The sequence below is a fragment of the Trichomycterus rosablanca genome, chromosome 1 (assembly GCF_030014385.1).
Source record: "Trichomycterus rosablanca isolate fTriRos1 chromosome 1, fTriRos1.hap1, whole genome shotgun sequence".
Lineage (NCBI taxonomy): Eukaryota > Metazoa > Chordata > Actinopteri > Siluriformes > Trichomycteridae > Trichomycterus > Trichomycterus rosablanca.
This window is the reverse complement of record NC_085988.1, coordinates 46,608,891-46,627,756: the sequence shown is the minus strand read 5'-3', so window position 1 is coordinate 46,627,756 and position 18,866 is coordinate 46,608,891. Positions and strand designations below refer to the sequence as shown.

Sequence of the window (18,866 nt, the reverse complement as noted above, 5' to 3'; positions counted from 1 at the left end):
CTTTTGCCCAAACCCTAGTCTAAAAGCATTTTTTTGTAACTGGCACAGCTGAATATCCAAAAAGTTGGAATATTTTGTAAAATGCAATAAAACAAGAATCTGTGATTTGTTCATTCTTTTGAACTGTAATTTAACTGACAAAAATACAAAATATTTCCAATTTGATGTCTGCAACACACTCAAAAAAAAAGTTGGAACAGTGGCATGAAACTGACCCACCTGCCATGGAGATTGGCAGTGGGGCACAGTTCACAGAATCATGGCCATCTGCCATGCTATTTATGGCCAGCAGAGGGGGCATGGAGGCGCCGACGATTGACTGGTAGTCACTAGCATCTCAGTAAGCGTTAATTTGCTCCAGTTAAAGGGATGTATTTTTAAAACATGGCATGGCATCTGTACTTTTGTTGGCAACATGCTCTTCTCGAAACCAGTGCAGATGCTGGCACTTTTTATCTTTTCCTGGGAACCCAGTTGGTTAAGCGTCCTGCATATTGAGTTAATTTTCACTTTATGCAGGTGTGGGGCTACACCTGGCACCTCAGTGCCAAAGCATGACCTGCGCTGTTACAGTGATCCATGACCTTGCCTATCTATTAATTAGATTTTTTAATCATTTGGGAACTGAGGATACTAATTGTTGCAGTGAAAATGTTGTCTGTTTTTGCTTGATACAACACTTTCGCTGTAGTTTGTGATTGCTGTTGTATGAGCTCTCTCCATGATCCATGGTACTCTTTCAATAGGAGACAGATCTGAACTGCAGGCAGGCCAGTGAATCACACTTGACTGGCCTTTTTCTGATTTAGGATTGTTTAACACTATTTAAAATTAACGCAAAGGTTTGGGCCTGTTTTTGGACAATGTTTAACTTGTTGGATTAGCAAATTTGAGCATGTTTTTAGAAAACCTACAATTTTTTTAGACAATGTAATAACCATCACTGATATGTTTGCATTTATGTGATCATTGATTATGAGGTTAATTAAAAACCAATACATTTTTCATTCTTTCTTCCTTTTTCCCCACAAACCTGCAGGATCCAAATCAGCTGATACGTGCTAGCGCCTTGCGTGTTCTCTCCAGTATCAGAGTCACTATTATCGTGCCCATCATGATGCTGGCCATTAAAGAGGCTGCCTCTGATATGTCCCCATATGTCCGCAAAACAGCAGCGCATGCCATTCCCAAACTCTACAGGTACAAAGCCCAAATACCTACTATAGCTGTTCTATATCCATATCTATTCATTTTTCTATCTCTCTCTCTCTCTCTCTCTCTCTCTTATAAATATGACTTGGCCAGTTCCCAGATGAACAATTAGTATTTCCAATCCATCAGTAATCTTTCTTTATTTGTGTCCAGCCTGGATCCTGAGCAGAAAGACCAGTTAATAGAAGTTATTGAAAAGCTGCTTTCTGATAAAACCACTGTAAGTGCTATTAGTACAATCATAACTATAACTTAATTTAGCTTATAAGCTGTGCAATATTTCACAATAGTTTATTTCTGCTCTTGTTTATATCCTATGTGTATGCATGTAGCTGGTAGCGGGCAGTGTTGTGATGGCGTTTGAGGAGGTGTGCCCAGAGAGAATTGATCTGATCCACAAGAATTACAGAAAACTCTGCAACCTGCTGATTGATGTGGAGGAGTGGGGTCAGGTGGTCATCATCAACATGCTCACCCGCTATGCCAGGACCCAGTTCCTCAACCCCAACATTAATGTAAGTACTGTATCTTTCTGCCTTAAATCTTTTCTCCATGAACAAAGACTAAGCATGAGTTTACAATGTTTTGTATGTGTGTGCTGTAGGAGTCCCTTTTGGAGGAGGGTGAAGAGAAGGAATTTTATGGTTCTGATGATGATGACGATGATGAAGAGAAAAAGGCTGAGGCAGCTGCTCTAGCTAAGAGGAAGCCTTATGTTATGGATCCCGATCATAGACTGTTGCTTCGTAACACCAAACCCTTGTTGCAAAGTCGCAACGCTGCAGTTAGTACTCATAAACATTTTTAATCTACATATGTAAACATACATTGTAGCTGTAGCATCTACAGTGTATCACAAAAGTGAGTACACCCCTCACATTTCTGCAAATATTTCATTATATCTTTTCATGGGACAACACTATAGACATGAAACTTGGATATAACTTAGAGTAGTCAGTGTACAGCTTGTATAGCAGTGTAGATTTACTGTCTTCTGAAAATAACTCAACACACAGCCATTAATGTCTAAATAGCTGGCAACATAAGTGAGTACACCCCACAGTGAACATGTCCAAATTGTGCCCAAATGTGTCGTTGTCCCTCCCTGGTGTCATGTGTCAAGGTCCCAGGTGTTAATGGGGAGCAGGGCTGTTAAATTTGGTGTTTTGGGTACAATTCTCTTATACTGGCCACTGGATATTCAACATGGCACCTCATGGCAAAGAACTCTCTGAGGATGTGAGAAATAGAATTGTTGCTCTCCACAAAGATGGCCTGGGCTATAAGAAGATTGCTAACACCCTGAAACTGAGCTACAGCATGCATGGTGGCCAAGGTCATACAGCGGTTTTCCAGGACAGGTTCCACTCTGAACAGGCTTCGCCAGGGTCGACCAAAGAAGTTGAGTCCACGTGTTCGGCGTCATATCCAGAGGTTGGCTTTAAAAAATAGACACATGAGTGCTGCCAGCATTGCTGCAGAGGTTGAAGACGTGGGAGGTCAGCCTGTCAGTGCTCAGACCATACGCCGCACACTGCATCAACTCGGTCTGCATGGTCGTCATCCCAGAAGGAAGCTGACGCACAAGAAAGCCCGCAAACAGTTTGCTGAAGACAAGCAGTCCAAGAACATGGATTACTGGAATGCCCTGTGGTCTGACGAGACCAAGATAAACTTGTTTGGCTCAGATGGTGTCCAGCATGTGTGGCGGCGCCTTGGTGAGAAGTACCAAGACAACTGTATCTTGCCTACAGTCAAGCATGGTGGTGGTAGCATCATGGTCTTGGGCTGCATGAGTATTGCTGGCACTGGGGAGCTGCAGTTCATTGAGGGAAACATGAATTCCAACATGTACTGTGACATTCTGAAACAGAGCATGATCCCCTCCCTTCGAAAACTCATGGCAGTTTTCCAACAGGATAAAGACCCCAAACACAACCTCCAAGATGACAACTGCCTTGCTGAGGAAGCTGAAGGTAAAGGTGATGGACTAAACCCAATTGAGCACCTGTGGCGCATCCTCAAGTGGAAGGTGGAGGAGTTCAAGGTGTCTAACATCCACCAGCTCCGTGATGTCATCATGGAGGAGTGGAAGAGGATTCCAGTAGCAACCTGTGCAGCTCTGGTGAATTCCATGCCCAGGAGGGTTAAGGCAGTGCTGGATAATAATGGTGGTCACACAAAATATTGACACTTTGGGCACAATTTGGACATGTTCACTGTGGGGTGTACTCACTTATGTTGCCAGCCATTTAGACATTAATGGCTGTGTGTTGAGTTATTTTCAGAAGACAGTAAATCTACACTGCTATACAAGCTGTACACTGACTACTCTAAGTTATATCCAAGTTTTATTTCTATAGTGTTGTCCCATGAAAAGATATAATAAAATATTTGCAGAAATGTGAGGGGTGTACTCACTTTTGTGATACACTGTACCTCTCTAACTAGCAGCCAGGTACACATATCACATATTCAAATAAAAATACCAAAAAAAAGCTAAAGTATGATACTCAACTACAAGTGCATTGTAATAAGAGATGAACCCAATTGCAGGAAACTTAACGAAGGTAGAACAGTACTTTGGCTAAATAAAAAGAGGAAAATAATAACTGCAAATGATAATAATAATAATAATAATAATAATAAAAATAAAAAAAGCTAGAAAAATGCAGCCTGAAAAGGAGCTGCCCATAATTGTATGTCCGGCAGCTCACATCCAGGGCAGTATGCTCGTTAAGACAAAATCAAATAAAAAAAGCTGTCAGTCATCTCCACCTTTATGACTTTTGCCAGTGGGCATGACCCCATTACAAAAAGTGTAAAATAAAACATGTTTTATCAAAGTAAATTTATGATGCCCATAAAAGATAAATTGTCATAATGTATGAAGCATCCTTTAACACTCACACCAAAAGCATAGGGTAGAATGTTGAAGAATGAAAAAAGAACACAAGTGCAAAACGTTTGACCAAGGTAGAACAATACTGTGGCTACAAAGCCATAAACAAAAAAGGAAGTGTCGCAAATAAATCAGCTGGCCAAAATATTGGAAACAAAGCAAAAACATCCATAGCCTGCAATGGAGTAGGTGGATAGAACAGGGATAGCGCAGATTTGTGAACTGGTTGTCACAACATGACAGGCCACTCGGACCATCTGCAACAGGTCAAAATCTCAGTGGTGCTATCGGCAGAATGGCTAAAGCCCTGCCATAAATTGGCGCCCTGTCCAGGGTTTACCTGTCTTACGTCCAGTGTTTCTTGGTAAAACTGGACCCGCTGCAAATCTGACCAAGATAAAGCAGTAGATAAAATATTTTAGATTTAATTTTTTTTCTTCTCGTTGTAGGTGGTGATGGCAGTAGCTCAGCTCTATTTCCATCTCGCTCCTAAGGCTGAGGTGGGCGTCATTGCCAAAGCTCTGGTGAGACTGATGAGGAGCCACAGGTCAGTAAACAGACAAACAGAAAAATACAACAGCTTCACACTGATCTGAGACAGTTACTAGCGTGCCCATAAAATGTCTATGTGTCCACTGGAGCTCAGCTCAAAATGATGAGATCATCAGTCAGAGTCAGAGGAACTAATGCTCTTGTAGTAAAGTGACACTGCAGTTTCCTTACTGATCTGTAGAGTTTTCACATGGTCAGGCAGATGTGTATAGTGGGGGATTCACAGTATCTAATGCTGAGGAGTATCATCTGCTTTTATTTTTAAAACTTTTTAAAAAGAAATAGACCAGGATGGGTGGTTATTGAGTCTTTCAAATCATTAAATAAAGTATTACACAAAAAAGCTTTGAAAGTTGACAGATTGGATGGGATTTCTCATTGCGATCCCCAAGACTGGTTGAAGCACCGACACAAGTGGTGACACAAGTTTACATGTTTTACTGTGAGGGGACCCACCATTGACTGTTGAAAATAAGCAGCCAGCAACAGCAGGCATGTTGGAAGAGGTGCATGCAAGTCTGTGGTCCAAGCAGCAGTTTGGGTGTTTAGGTCCTACATGTTTAGTGGTTTTGTTGTAGTCATTGCTGCTAAGGCTGGTGTCTTTTATTTTGTTTGGCAATAATTGTTTCTGGTCATACAGGCTTTAGACAGTATGGGTTAATAATACATAAACTAGGCATAACATTATGACCACTGACAGGTGAAGTGAATAACACTGATTATCTCTTCATCACAGCACCTGTTAGTGGGTGGGATATATTAGGCAGCAAGTGAACATTTTATCCTCAACGTTGATGTGTTAGAAGCAGGAAAAATGGACAAGCGTAAGGATTTGAGCGAGTTTGACAAGGGCCAAATTGTGATGGCTAGACGACTGGGTCAGAGCATCTCCAAAACTGCAGCTCTTGTGGGGTGTTCCCGGTCTGCAGTGGTCAGTTTCTATCAAAAGGTGGTAAACCGGCGACAGGGTCATGGGTGGCCAAGGCTCATTGATGCATGTGGGGAGCAAAGGCTGATCCGTGTGGTCCGATCCAACAGACGAGCTGCTGTAGCTCAAATTGCTGAAGAAGTTAATGCTGGTTCTGATAGAAAGGTGTCAGAATACACAGTGCATCACAGTTGCAAGGCTGTTTTGGCAGCAAAAAGGTGGACCAACACAATATTAGGAAGGTGGTCATAATGTTTATCAGTGTAAAATAATCATACTAATTTAAAAAATGTGTTTTCCTTTTAAAATAATCCCTATTTTGTTCAATTATCCTAAATGATAGGACACAAAATGCTTTAAAAAACAAATGTAAATAACCCAAGGCAATTAGAAAAGAAACTGTTACTTTTTTCAGTTCTGCATGTATCACATCACAGGGTGAATAGGTGAGGCTAAAACTATTCATATAAACACAAGTTCTAGACCCATTTAGAATTTGTATGCAGTACACTGATTTTGCTAAGGTTTTAGTATAGCTTCAGCTGCATCTACAAATGAAGTTTTTAAATGACACATGTCAAGAGTGAAACGTCAGTTCTTAAAAACGTTTTACAATATTTCTTTTAAATTGTCTCTGCAGTGAAGTCCAGTATGTGGTTCTACAAAACGTTGCTACCATGACCATCAAAAGGAGGGTAAGTTATCCACATTAACTTGTGCACATAAAGTACAGAAGTCATTATTTTTTCTCTAATCATATAATGCCATATGTATTTCATACTTTTAAAAGTATATATTTTAATAATAAGTTACAAACCCCATTTCCAGAAATGTTGAGACAAGTTGTAAAATGAAGTGAAACAAAAATATGTGATTTGTGAATTCTTTTGAATCTTTATGGAATGGACAAAATCACAAAGAAAATATTTCCATTATTTTTAAAGACCAACTGGATTTGATGTCTGCAACTAAATAAAAATTGGGACACAGGCATGTTTATCACTGTGTTACATCATACTTTCTGTTACATGCATTTGGGAACTGAGAATACAAATTGTTGATTTTCCTCATAATGATGTGCCATAGATTTTCAATAGGAGACTGATATGGACTGCAGGCAGACCAGTCAATCACATACACTCTATGTCTGCAAAGTCATGCTATTGTACTGTGTGTAGCATGAAGCCTGACATTGGGTGTGTTTGAAAACCTAGTGAGCTGCCTTGCTGTCTAACTGCCTAAATAGGCGGCTGCCTAAGTCGAGAGGATTCCAATAAGTCATTGTCTTATAAGTCAGGTTATTCGATCGTGCTACTTAGACAGTGATTCCACCAGTTTTCGCTAATTGACCTAACACAGTTAGCCTCATGCCATTCAAACCAATGGGATGGGGTGGCACAACACGCTAGCATGTCAACTAACATCTACCTCCGTGTACCGAAAATGGTTAAACTGTCCCTGACAAGCCCGAATTTGCAAATACTTTACACTTGTGCAAGTTTATACAAATTAAAAATCAATAATAATTTATTTACGTTTGAAAATAAATTTGTTTTTTTCTCCGCACTGTCCACCATATTTTTTATTTTTCCGTGACAAAAATATTTTGTGAGAAAAATATTTTGCTCCTGTTTCCTGCCACACTGAATGCTGGGATTGCCTTCACCACCAAGGCAGCATCGGATGATCACTCGTTCTTAAGTCAAAATAGCGTTAAAATGTTAAGATACCTTACTAGTGATAATATTAAGGCATCTAGGATTTCGAACAGCCTACTTCTCGGGAGCGCTCATAGGATGACGTAAAATAATAAATATTATTTTAGTAGTGTTAATAAAATAATGATGGATTTTCTGTAAAAAATGACACCTTTATGGCAGCATGTGTCTCTATATTAACCTAAATATACGCCTCTGCGTCAGTCACACAAAAGCAAGTCATCCAGTCTGTGGGCACTGATGCAACCCAGTGACAGATATTGGCTTTGGCACCTTTCACTGATAACAGTTTGCGTGGTCTGTTTCGTCTTTAGCACAAACAATTTGATACTCATTTCCCCCCCAAACAAGCTAAATAATGGGCTAATGTGACCACAGTACACGTTTCCACTGTCATTTGGTCCACCTGAGATGAGATTGGATCCAACTTGGCAGTGTTCCTGCATAGAATTGATTCATGGCTTTAGTTTTGCTTAATAGCATTTCAGGTGGATTTCTATTGATTTTACAGTGTTAAGTAATGAGATATGTTCTTCTTAAACTGATTGACACTTTTTTTTTAACCAAGTTTGGCACAAGGTTGCAAGCCATGACCTATTTTTGCTTTGGTGGATGATTCTTTTTTTTATAACTAATCATGATCTCACTGTTACTTTTTACTTTTCACTCTTATTTTGCTTCTGTTTCCAACTTTTTTGAGTGTGTTGCAGGCATAAAATGTAACATTTGTTTATATTTACAAAATTTACATAAGCAAGAGAAAACATTAAGTCTTTTTTACTATTGTTAAAGTTGATAAGATTTAAGAGAATGAACAGATAACAGTTATTTTTTTATCATTGCAGATTACAAAATGTCCAAACTTTTTTTTGGAAATGGGTTTTTATAATATTGTTGTTTTTATGAAGTGTCTATACATGTATGGTAGCTTCTAACAGAGGGAACCTGTTTTTTCTACTGTAGGGGATGTTTGAGCCGTACCTGAAGAGCTTTTATATCCGATCCACTGACCCTACACAGATCAAAATACTGAAGGTGCATTTTGAAATAAAACATAAGCCTTAAATTAAATACAAACAAAATAATTTAATAAAGTAATATAGTGACACTGCTTACAGTGGACTACATTTTCTAAAACATTTTCCATTCTTTTTTCTGCAGCTAGAGGTTTTAACAAATTTGGCAAACGAAACAAACATCTCTACAATTCTGAGAGAATTTCAGGTAAGAAATTAAATAAACAGCTATGACTGTAAAAGTAAAGCTTTTCTAAATTCTTTGCTAACCTGTTTGATGTGGATTTGTGCAGACATACATAAAGAGTATGGATAAGGACTTTGTGGCAGCCACCATCCAGGCCATTGGTCGTTGTGCCACCAACATTGGGGAGGTGAGAGACACCTGCCTTAATGGTCTTGTCCAACTCCTGTCAAACAGAGATGGTAAGTGTGTTTTGCAAGCTTTGATTCTGTTTAAATGTTTTGTAGATTTACAAGCAAATGCTTTAATATCTTAATGTTGAGAGACTCACCCCCATGCTATATTATTTATTATTTACAAAATCTGTTTTCAAAAACCAGTACTTATCTTTCCGTATTGAACTTCTTCACACCAGCTCACTATATAAAACCTTTTTGCGGCAATATTTAGATGTGTTTGGTGTGTGTGTTTATTTTGCAGAGCTGGTAGTAGCAGAGTCAGTGGTTGTGATTAAGAAGCTCTTGCAGATGCAGCCCGAGCAGCACAGTGACATCATCAAACATATGGCCAAGCTCACAGATAATATTCAGGTAGATCTTTCCTGATTTGTTTTAGTCTTTTCCATTCATCCTTATCATAGCAAAACTTAGTAGGGGAGCGATAGTTGGTGGGGTAGAGAGCCCACTTGAGATTTCTGGAACCAGCAGGTTTGGGCAGTTCCCTGTATTTCCAAGAGCTGTCTCATTCAAGGACAACCAGAATAGTCTGACATATTGTGACATATACCTTTTCTACTCACTTTTTCTGTTCACTTTTCTTTGCGGGTTGTGGATGTTACTGTATGTTTGTTACTTTGTTTCTATTAATTTGGCTGCTTCTTACTTGCGATTGTCCTCCCTTTGTAGTTAGTGGCTTTATAGTGGAAAATTAAATTTAAGGATGATTTGTGTGGTGAATAAAGAAGTGCAGTCAACCACCAAACAAATTGGAAACACAGGGTACAACAGGGTCAGCTTCTACTATTTGTTGTTATCTAAATAAAATGAAACACTATGGTAAAAGACCCAGGAGGACCTCACTGCTAAAAAAAGTCTAACTGGAGTTTGTCGGCTACTGCACGTGTCTAAGGGGGCATGTTGGTCTCGCTCTCCTCAATCAGAAGTGGAGATCAGCATAAGTAGAGAGGAAGCATAATGCAATTGGGTAATTGGATATGACTAGATTGGGAGGAAAATTGGGAAAAATGCAAAAAAAAAAAAAAAAAACCTGTCACTGACAAGCCCGAATTTGCAAATAAATGACACATGTACACCTTTATACAATTTAAAAATCAATGAGAATTTATTCACATTTGAAAAGAACTTGTTGCTCTGCATTCGTCCGCCATATTTGTAATTTACTGTGAGGAAGGTTGTGCCGCACTGAATGCTGAGATTGCCTTCACCACTAAGAAATTATTGGATGCTCCCTCATTACTCAGTCAGTTTATAGCTTCAAATTAGGACACCTTAGTAAGCAGCATTTTAAGGCATCTAAGAATTCAGACAGCCTTCTCCTCGGGAGCATGTGTAGGATGCTGTAAAATGCAGAGAGCTCACTAGGTTTTGGGACAGACCCAATATGTGCAGTGGGAAAAATATTACAAGTGGAAATGTTGTACACAAAACTCATGGATTTTGGGCTAACTGTTTTTTGGCTCTAACAAAAAGTGCATCATTGGCACAAGGGGCAAAAGTGCAGATACATGGGCACCCACAGGGAAAACATTATATACTTTGAATATAATAACTTCAGCCTGTTTGGATTTTTATAATGAATAAAATCTGATGCATAATACTGAGTTCTACAGTCTGTGCTAAATAACAAGAATTAATTCCAGTTAATAGACACACATTGCACTACATCTGTCTTAGTGTGCACACCATGACCTGTCCTTTTACCCACAGGTGCCGATGGCAAGAGCCAGCATCCTGTGGCTAATTGGGGAGTACTGTGAGCATGTACCTAAAATAGCTCCTGATGTCCTAAGGAAGATGGCCAAGTCCTTCACCACTGAAGAAGACATTGTCAAGTTGCAAATCATCAATTTGGCTGCCAAACTCTACCTGACCAACTTTAAACAGGTGAGCGTTTATAGATGGATGGATGGATGGATGGATGGATGGATGGATGGATGGATGGATGGATGGATAGATAGATGGATAGATGGATGGATGGATGGATGGATGGATGGATGGATGGATGGATGGATGGATGGATGGATGGATGGATGGATGGATAGATAGATAGATAGATAGATAGATAGATAGATAGATAGATAGATAGATAGATAGATAGATAGATAGATAGATAGATAGATATGATCTGGTTTCTGTGTTTCCGTCAATTGGTTTGAAATGTAGTCATTTATTACACAAATTAAATTAATCTTTTTTCACATTTAATAGCTGTTGTGCATTGAAAATTTACTTTTGCATTAATTTTTGCAATTAAAACTTTTACTAGTTAAACAAGAGCAGAATTGATTGCTGTGTTGACATTAGTGTCTAAACTGTTCAATCAAACAATTCTATTTCATTCTGTATCTCTGTCAAATGATTTTAGTAATTTTTTGAAGAAATAACAACACAATCTGTGCTTACTCCTGTTAATACCACCTGTTTCCTACCCACTCCTTTGTTTAATGGACAGCTAAGAGCCTTCTAGTGTTCTGCCTCAAAATGAATTCAGAGTAGCTTTTCAAAGCATTTATAGTGAAGCATACACTGGATACACATACATACCTCCAGGCTAGATTTGGGCCATCTTAAAGCAGGTATTTGCGCACTCATTGTGGAGGTGAAAGTTTTAGAGACAAAACAAATACACATTGGTTTTTAGACTAAACAAACAAAAACATAATCAGGTTTTATGGTTCAGCTTGATTTTTAGTTGTGACCACCTAGTTTTAGCTGTTTCTGACACTGCGTTTTGGTTCTGCTTACTGTAGAAATGCGCTTTAACACCTTGAAACAATTTTAGGGACCAAATCCGGTCTTATTTATGCAAAAACTTATAAATTGAAAGTTTGTTGGTAGGCATTTACACATACTAATTTGTCTAGTTTAGCCTCCTGACTGATTGTAAGTATGTCCCTGCATTTTGTTGAATAATTTGTTACTGGGATGAAGCTACTCTTCTTAGTTATACTGTACAGTGCTGGAATCTAAAGCATGCATGTAAGAACACACACACACACACAACTAATATGCTGTCTTATTTCTATACTTTTGTTCTTTATAATTCTTAGACCAAGCTCCTCACACAGTACGTGCTCAACTTGGCAAAGTATGACCAGAACTATGACATCAGAGACCGTGCACGCTTCATCCGCCAGCTCATTGTGCCCACAGACAAAAGTGGAGCTTTGAGCAAATACGCCAAAAAGCTTTTCCTTGCCCTCAAACCTGCACCTGTACTGGAGTCTCCGTTTAAAGGTAAAGTAATAGCTGAATATGAAATTTTGTATGTTCTTAAATGATGATTACATAGTACACAGTGGTGATGTAGAACACAGCATCTTACTAGTGATTGCTGTTGGAGCATATAAATTATACATGATAATTCAGACAGGCTGAACAGAAACATGATTATAAATAATAAATTCCAGGAAACTGTCTCAACTTTTTGAGACTGTTGCAAACAAATGTTAAATAACAAATTTGTTTATATTGACAAAATACAATTAGTTGGTCAGTAAAAAATATTGGACTTTTTTTCTTTGTACTTTTGTCAGTAAAATAGAGGTTCAAAAGAATGAACAAATCACAGATACTTGTTCTTATTACATTTTACAATATGTCCAACCTTTTCTGGAAATGGGTTTGTACATATTATAGTGTTGCAGCATAGACCTGTCAAACACAATGGCAAGCAATAATGGTTAAGGTTATGTTGGTCAAACTGAACCACTGAATCTCTTGGAATTTTACTACTCTCTTGGAATACCACTAGCTTATGTTATGTTTGTATAAATATTGATAAATCCTATTGTTTTCTCTTTATCCCAAACAGACCGAGACCATTTCCAGCTTGGCTCGTTGTCTCACCTGCTGAATACCAAGGCAGGCGGCTACCAGGAGCTGCCCGACTGGCCTGAGTCAGCACCTGACCCCTCTGTGCGCAACGTGGAGGTGAAGGATTCTGTGCGTGCAGTGGGAACAGTTACTCTCAAAGGCAGGGCCGTGGGGCTCAAGCCTGTGGGAACTGCTCCTCCACCCCAGCAGAGGGAACCCCAACATGCAGGACACATAAAAAAGCCAATCCCCTGTGACCAAAATCAGTTCTCCCTTTCTCCATATTTTACTTCTTTCCTCATTCTTCAGCAAAAATCCACCCTCATTGCACACAGTCACATATCCTATATTCCTTTACTCCCCTATTTAATGTTAGCCAGTATAAAAGGATGGTGACTATATATAATTCATTTCAAATAATCCAGAACAAGGAGTTTTATGCTTTTGGGTGTTGGGAAATTTCAGAATAGAGCCTCTAATCTTATATCCTTTAGATTCTATGTGGTTAAACTGATGACACATGGCATTTCTTCATGTCATACCATTCATATCAATCTTCTGCTGGGCCATCAGGATGAGCAGTGCCCACAGAGCTCTCCACCCCCCATAAAGCCTGCACTCCACACTCATGGTGCATTCATTTCATGTCAGAATTAGAGTAATGACCAATGAAAGTCTTTCTGTGGTAATGCAAATGTAAGTTAGGTAAGCAATATTTAAGCATCTTTTACTAGCTGGTTAAGACATATGAATGCTAGTAAGCCACCTGCTATACAGTGATATATACATTCATTACTAGGAAATGAAAGGGAATGTTTAAAACAAAAACAAAAATTTGTTAAATTGGCTTAGGTCTCGAAATGTCATGCCTAAAGCCTGTTTTTTGCTTAGGATGGGTGGCTAGGTGAGTTAGGCAGTCATTTTCCAAAAACCTAAGAGTCCAAACTCACCCACCAACTTGGTAAATGTAAGCAGCTGTCCAGTAGGTCTGAGTTATCATAAATAAAAGGCTTACAATTGGTAATTAGACCAAAAACATTTGTCATTACTGCGACATGGATGCACATCAGACCACATTTACCAGTGCTTGTACCAGTACTACCAGAAGTCAATGGTGGCCTGCACACCCACAAGCGTCCCGATTTCTGCTGCTTAATTTGTTTTTGGTTCTTGTTTGATTTCCCTTAATCAAATCTTGCAGTGTTTGTTGTGTAATTATATTTTGGTTCATATCATTCATAATGCATAATTCACTAAACCAACAAAGCAGATTTCCTGTAGAGGAGACAGATGTGTCGTGAGTAATCTAATACCCCCGATCTAACGCCCCTTTTCTGTTTGTTACTGTATGATCCCTGATTGAATGCTTTACAGCAGGAGGAATCTATAGACACCAGTGAGGGACGGATCGGTCTCCTTGGAGACTGGCGAGAGGTGCCTGCAAGTGTGCAGTGGCTTCTCTTTCTTGCTTTCTTCTTGCCAATCTTAATATTAATATTAGCACTTTTCTCACAGCGCCTACAGCTTAAACGTACATGTTGCACTGCAATTAATAAATGAAAGTAAAATTAATTCTTAAATAGTAAAAAATCAATAAATAAAATATAGGCAAACAGATATATCTGACTCTACTGGCATATACAGTAAACTCTAATTGTTTATTACATTTGGTTTAGTTGGGTCTCAGATCTAAAATAAGTGATTAATATAAACGCATGATAATATTTCATACTAAAGCATATAAACAGATACATAATTGTGATCTGTTGTTTAATTAAGATTAGAATTCTGCTGCAGCATGATTTTGCCTAAATATTAGCATTTTACTATTTAATTCAATTAAACTGTAGTAGTTATTAGATTAGTAAGACATTTACAAATATAGTTGGTGTAAATGAATAATAATCATAGTTATTATTATTGGTATTATTATTATTATTATTATAGTGGTAGCTGAACAGCAACCTGGCTCCCGTCACTGTCACAGTCCTTGCTTTTAGTCACAGTTTGTGAGAAGCTTGGCATGTTCTGTATGTGTCTAGTGGGCTTCTTCCAGATTTCTCTTCAGCTTCAAAACCATGCTGTAAGTGGATTGGCTGCACTAAATTCCCCTCAGGTTTAAGTGAGTTAATAAGTAAATGGTTAATTGTGTGTTTGCCTGTAATGGACTGACATTCTGTCCAAATTTGTATTTGTAATCTTGTGTCCAGATTTTGTGCCTGACCCATCAAGGTACGGACCAGGATCAAGTGTTTATTTAAGTGATCAGATTAGATTAGATTAGATTAAGTGAAAAGTATCTAGTCTTAATAATAATAATACAAAATATCAGCCACTTGCTTCAAATCAGAGAACCAATTACATGTATAATTGTGGGATGTATAATTATTGTATATGCTGAAATCTTACACGCATTGCGTTCTAAACCCAAAATAAAAAAAATAAACTTTGATTATTTATCATTGCTTAATAATAATAATAATAATAATAATAATATTGATTTAATTTGATTGTTTTAATTGTAACTTTTCTGGCAGCTAGCAATATGTGAGCTTTAGTGTAGTTAATCTCTCAATGTTGAATCTGAATTAAATAAACATTAACTTGTTTATAGTATCAGAGAATTGTGCATTAATAGCCTTAGATGATTCTTAAGTAAAACAAACTAAAAAAGAAACTAGGAATATTAATCGACTAAAAACTGGTTCACTGTCAAATTGTTATGACATTTTACTGTAGATAACACTGCTTGTCAGTTTATTTTAGTGAAATTGTAAATTTTTCTGTATCAAAGTGTGTATTTGTTCTGTGTGCTCGTCCTCTCTCTGAAATCTGATGTTGGATTTTTCTCAGCCTTCATCTCACTCCAAAATGAGGTCTTCATCCCATTTTTGTTGCACTTCCATTGCTAAAATACAGAAGCTACCATAATAGTGTGCTATTTAATGCTAGACATTTAATAACCTTAAATAACACATGTATAAAAAAAATATCTAAGTACTTAGTACACTATAAGGCTAAAAGAATGTAGACGCCTGACCATGACTCTGTTAGACATCTTATCCTAAAATCTTGGGCATTAGTATGCAGTTGGCCCTCTTGTTGTGGCTATAATAGCCTTAACTCATCTGGGAAGGCATGTGGGAATTTGTGTTCATTCACTCAGCATTCAGTCAGCAGAACGTTGTGAGGTCAGAAGATGATGGATGAACAGGGGATGGCATGCAATAAACATCATATCAAGTTGTATCTTGGGATAATGGTCAAGGCTCTGTGAAGGTTTCTTCCACACCAAACTATTAAACGTCAAACAATGTGTATATGGGCCTGGCTTTGTGCACACAATAAAAAATTATCTTCTTTAAACTGTTACAAAAACATATAACACCTGAAAGTATTTATTTTATATCTTTAATTTCTTTGTAGCAATTGGTGTGGCTGAAACACCTAAACTCAATAATCTGGATGGGTGTCTTTATACTTTTAGCCATACAGTGTATTTGTAATAGCTCACAGACTAGATTTAAGTGATATTATGAAATATACAGTAAGATTCTACTGTACGAATGAATTCAGTGACATGAGACCATGCCTGATTTTTGTTTGGTATGACAAGTGCAACCTGAATCCTTGTATGTACCTTTTTAAACTTTTCTGTTTTGTTCTTTTCCCGGCTCTTCTTCTCCTCATCTCACCTCATCCTTCTTTTGTTTCTTTTTTTCTTTCTTTCCTGTCCGCCAGGTTATTAGGCTGCTCGAAAGAGTCACGAATCTAACCAGTGTGAGTTTGTCAGTTCACAAAGAGCTCTGCGCATCTTTGAGTCTCGATCCGTGTCGTGCCAAACCCAAATTGCTTCCTGCCAGTCAGCCTAGCCACAACCCTTATGACCTAGCATAGCATAGTGTATGTACAGTGCTTAGACCAGCCTAAAGCCCCTGGCTTAGCTTTACACTCTGTCTCTACCGTTAAAGAGCTGGATCCTCACAAAGCACCAACTGCCCTCCTCTAATGCCCTTATGGTAATCCTGACTTATACTAAAATAGCATATTGAAGTAGCTTTACTTGTACAAAACGCTTCAAGGTTCTGATTTATGGTACTGACTCAAGAGGAGGTCATTTGGTACTTTTCTAGAATAAGATTTGTTTAGGAAAACACTTTCCGATTACACAGTAAGAACTGCAGTGGCTATGAATGCATTGCCTCATGAGTCATGATGATGTACATGATTTGGCTGTCATTATAAAACTATCATTGATAATCAAATCAGATATGAGCATGTGCTTCGCATCAACCTGTTCAATGGCCAGTAGTTGTAGGAGAGGCATTCATGGTCACACAGTGCACTAATATTGCATGTGTACAGTGTCTATCTGTGGGGTAACTGTGGCCGGTCTTCCCTAGGTTCCAGAGTGGACCAAGTGCACCAGCAGAAAAGAGCGGAAGGAGAAGAAGGTGGAGAAACCTTTCTACTCCGATTCGGAGGGAGAATCTGGACCCACGGAGTCTGCTGACAGTGGTAATTATTTAAAGATTTGGTGCTTGAATAAAAACAAGTACAGTGGAACTTCGATTTAATGGACCTCCATTTAACGGATTTCGGATTTAACTGACAAAATCTGGAAAGCCGAATGTCTGGTTCGGTTGTTTTAAATTTACCGTGAGAAGCGAACCAAGACCAGGAGTTCAGTAATTGTCCACTAGTCGGCGCACGTCTCTCTGTTTACATGAGCGATAAGCTTTATTTTGTCGGGAGGCTTGCTTTGTTCTCGCTTTTTTTCAGTGTTTTATGCTTAATTTGTGCAAGTCCTAGTGCTTAGTCATGCACCAGCTTTGCTCCAGTAGCCACCAGCAGTGATTCAGACTCAGAATAATAGAGTAACAGAGTCCCCACTATATGATCACAGCAAAAAAAAACATCTCCTCCACCGCACAAGGTCAATGAAAGTTCTCCCCAGTAGTACAGTACACCAATTTTAATATTTATTTACAGATTTTACATTATATATTTAAAGATCTATTTATGTTGTTCATTTTGCTGTTTATCATATGTGCATGTTTAGCACTTTTGTTGACCTTAGTGCTGTGTTTGCGTGTATTTTCACACCCTCTGGAAAAAAACCTCACTGTTTCGGACAATCACATTTGATGGACCAGTGCACCCCCTTTTTGTCCATTAAATCGAGGTTCCACTGTAATTACATTAAATAAAACAGGTTTTCCTAAACAATTGCCATTACAAATTTCCAAAGAAATAACATTGCTTATCAAAGCAATTTCATGTCAAACTGAAGTACATACAGAAGAACTGTGGCTCTGGTTGATACAGTAAAATACAGTATACGCCCAGTATGTGGACATGTTACCATAAGCTTGTTTAACAGTACATCCCATTCAAAACGTCATAGACATTAATATAGAGTTGTTTATTTACTTCAATGAACATATGGGAGGTCAGGTACTAAAGGCCTTGCTTCTGCATACAATGTTTGAAGCATACAGTGTATCACAAAAGTGAGTACACCCCTCACATTTCTGCAGATATTTAAGTATATCTTTTCATGGGACAACACTGACAAAATGACACTTTGACACAATGAAAAGTAGTCTGTGTGCAGCTTATATAACAGTGTAAATTTATTCTTCCCTCAAAATAACTCAATATACAGCCATTAATGTCTAAACCACTGGCAACAAAAGTGAGTACACCCCTAAGAGACTACACCCCTAAATGTCCAAATTGAGCACTGCTTGTCATTTTCCCTCCAAAATGTCATGTGACTCGTTAGTGTTACTAGGTCTCAGGTGTGCATAGGGAGCAGGTGTGTTCAATTTAGTAGTACAGCTCTCACACTCTCTCATACTGGTCACTGAAAGTTCCAACATGGCACCTCATGGCAAAGAACTCTCTGAGGATCTTAAAAGACGAATTGTTGCGCTACATGAAGATGGCCAAGGCTACAAGAAGATTGCCAACACCCTGAAACTGAGCTGCAGCACAGTGGCCAAGATCATCCAGCGTTTTAAAAGAGCAGGGTCCACTCAAAACAGACCTCGCGTTGGTCGTCCAAAGAAGCTGAGTGCACGTGCTCAGCGTCACATCCAACTGCTGTCTTTGAAAGATAGCCGCAGGAGTGCTGTCAGCATTGCTGCAGAGATTGAAAAGGTGGGGGGTCAGCCTGTCAGTGCTCAGACCATACGCCGCACACTACATCAAATTGGTCTGCATGGCTGTCACCCCAGAAGGAAGCCTCTTCTGAGTCTCTACACAAGAAAGCCCGCAAACAGTTTGCTGAAGAC

General features: G+C 38.6%; 1 protein-coding gene across 7 annotated transcripts in view; it reads left to right on the top strand.

Moving 5' to 3' along the window:
• LOC134311910 (AP-3 complex subunit beta-2) overlaps nucleotides 1–18,866 on the top strand; it is a 70,119-nt gene that overhangs the window by 38,852 nt on the left and 12,401 nt on the right. For 4 of the 7 annotated variants that reach the window (XM_062993594.1, XM_062993581.1, XM_062993576.1 and 1 more), the window contains exons 5-18: nucleotides 1,040–1,200; nucleotides 1,366–1,432; nucleotides 1,545–1,727; nucleotides 1,817–1,996; nucleotides 4,564–4,661; nucleotides 6,235–6,289; nucleotides 8,276–8,347; nucleotides 8,474–8,536; nucleotides 8,622–8,754; nucleotides 8,993–9,102; nucleotides 10,459–10,635; nucleotides 11,802–11,988; nucleotides 12,566–12,696; nucleotides 16,971–17,085. In XM_062993594.1, the coding sequence (XP_062849664.1) occupies nucleotides 1,040–1,200; nucleotides 1,366–1,432; nucleotides 1,545–1,727; nucleotides 1,817–1,996; nucleotides 4,564–4,661; nucleotides 6,235–6,289; nucleotides 8,276–8,347; nucleotides 8,474–8,536; nucleotides 8,622–8,754; nucleotides 8,993–9,102; nucleotides 10,459–10,635; nucleotides 11,802–11,988; nucleotides 12,566–12,696; nucleotides 16,971–17,085 (1,732 nt within the window). The remainder of the gene's footprint in view (nucleotides 1–1,039; nucleotides 1,201–1,365; nucleotides 1,433–1,544; nucleotides 1,728–1,816; nucleotides 1,997–4,563; nucleotides 4,662–6,234; nucleotides 6,290–8,275; nucleotides 8,348–8,473; nucleotides 8,537–8,621; nucleotides 8,755–8,992; nucleotides 9,103–10,458; nucleotides 10,636–11,801; nucleotides 11,989–12,565; nucleotides 12,697–16,970; nucleotides 17,086–18,866) is intronic. The other 3 variants (XM_062993600.1, XM_062993588.1, XM_062993569.1) reach the window with 1 other exon arrangement.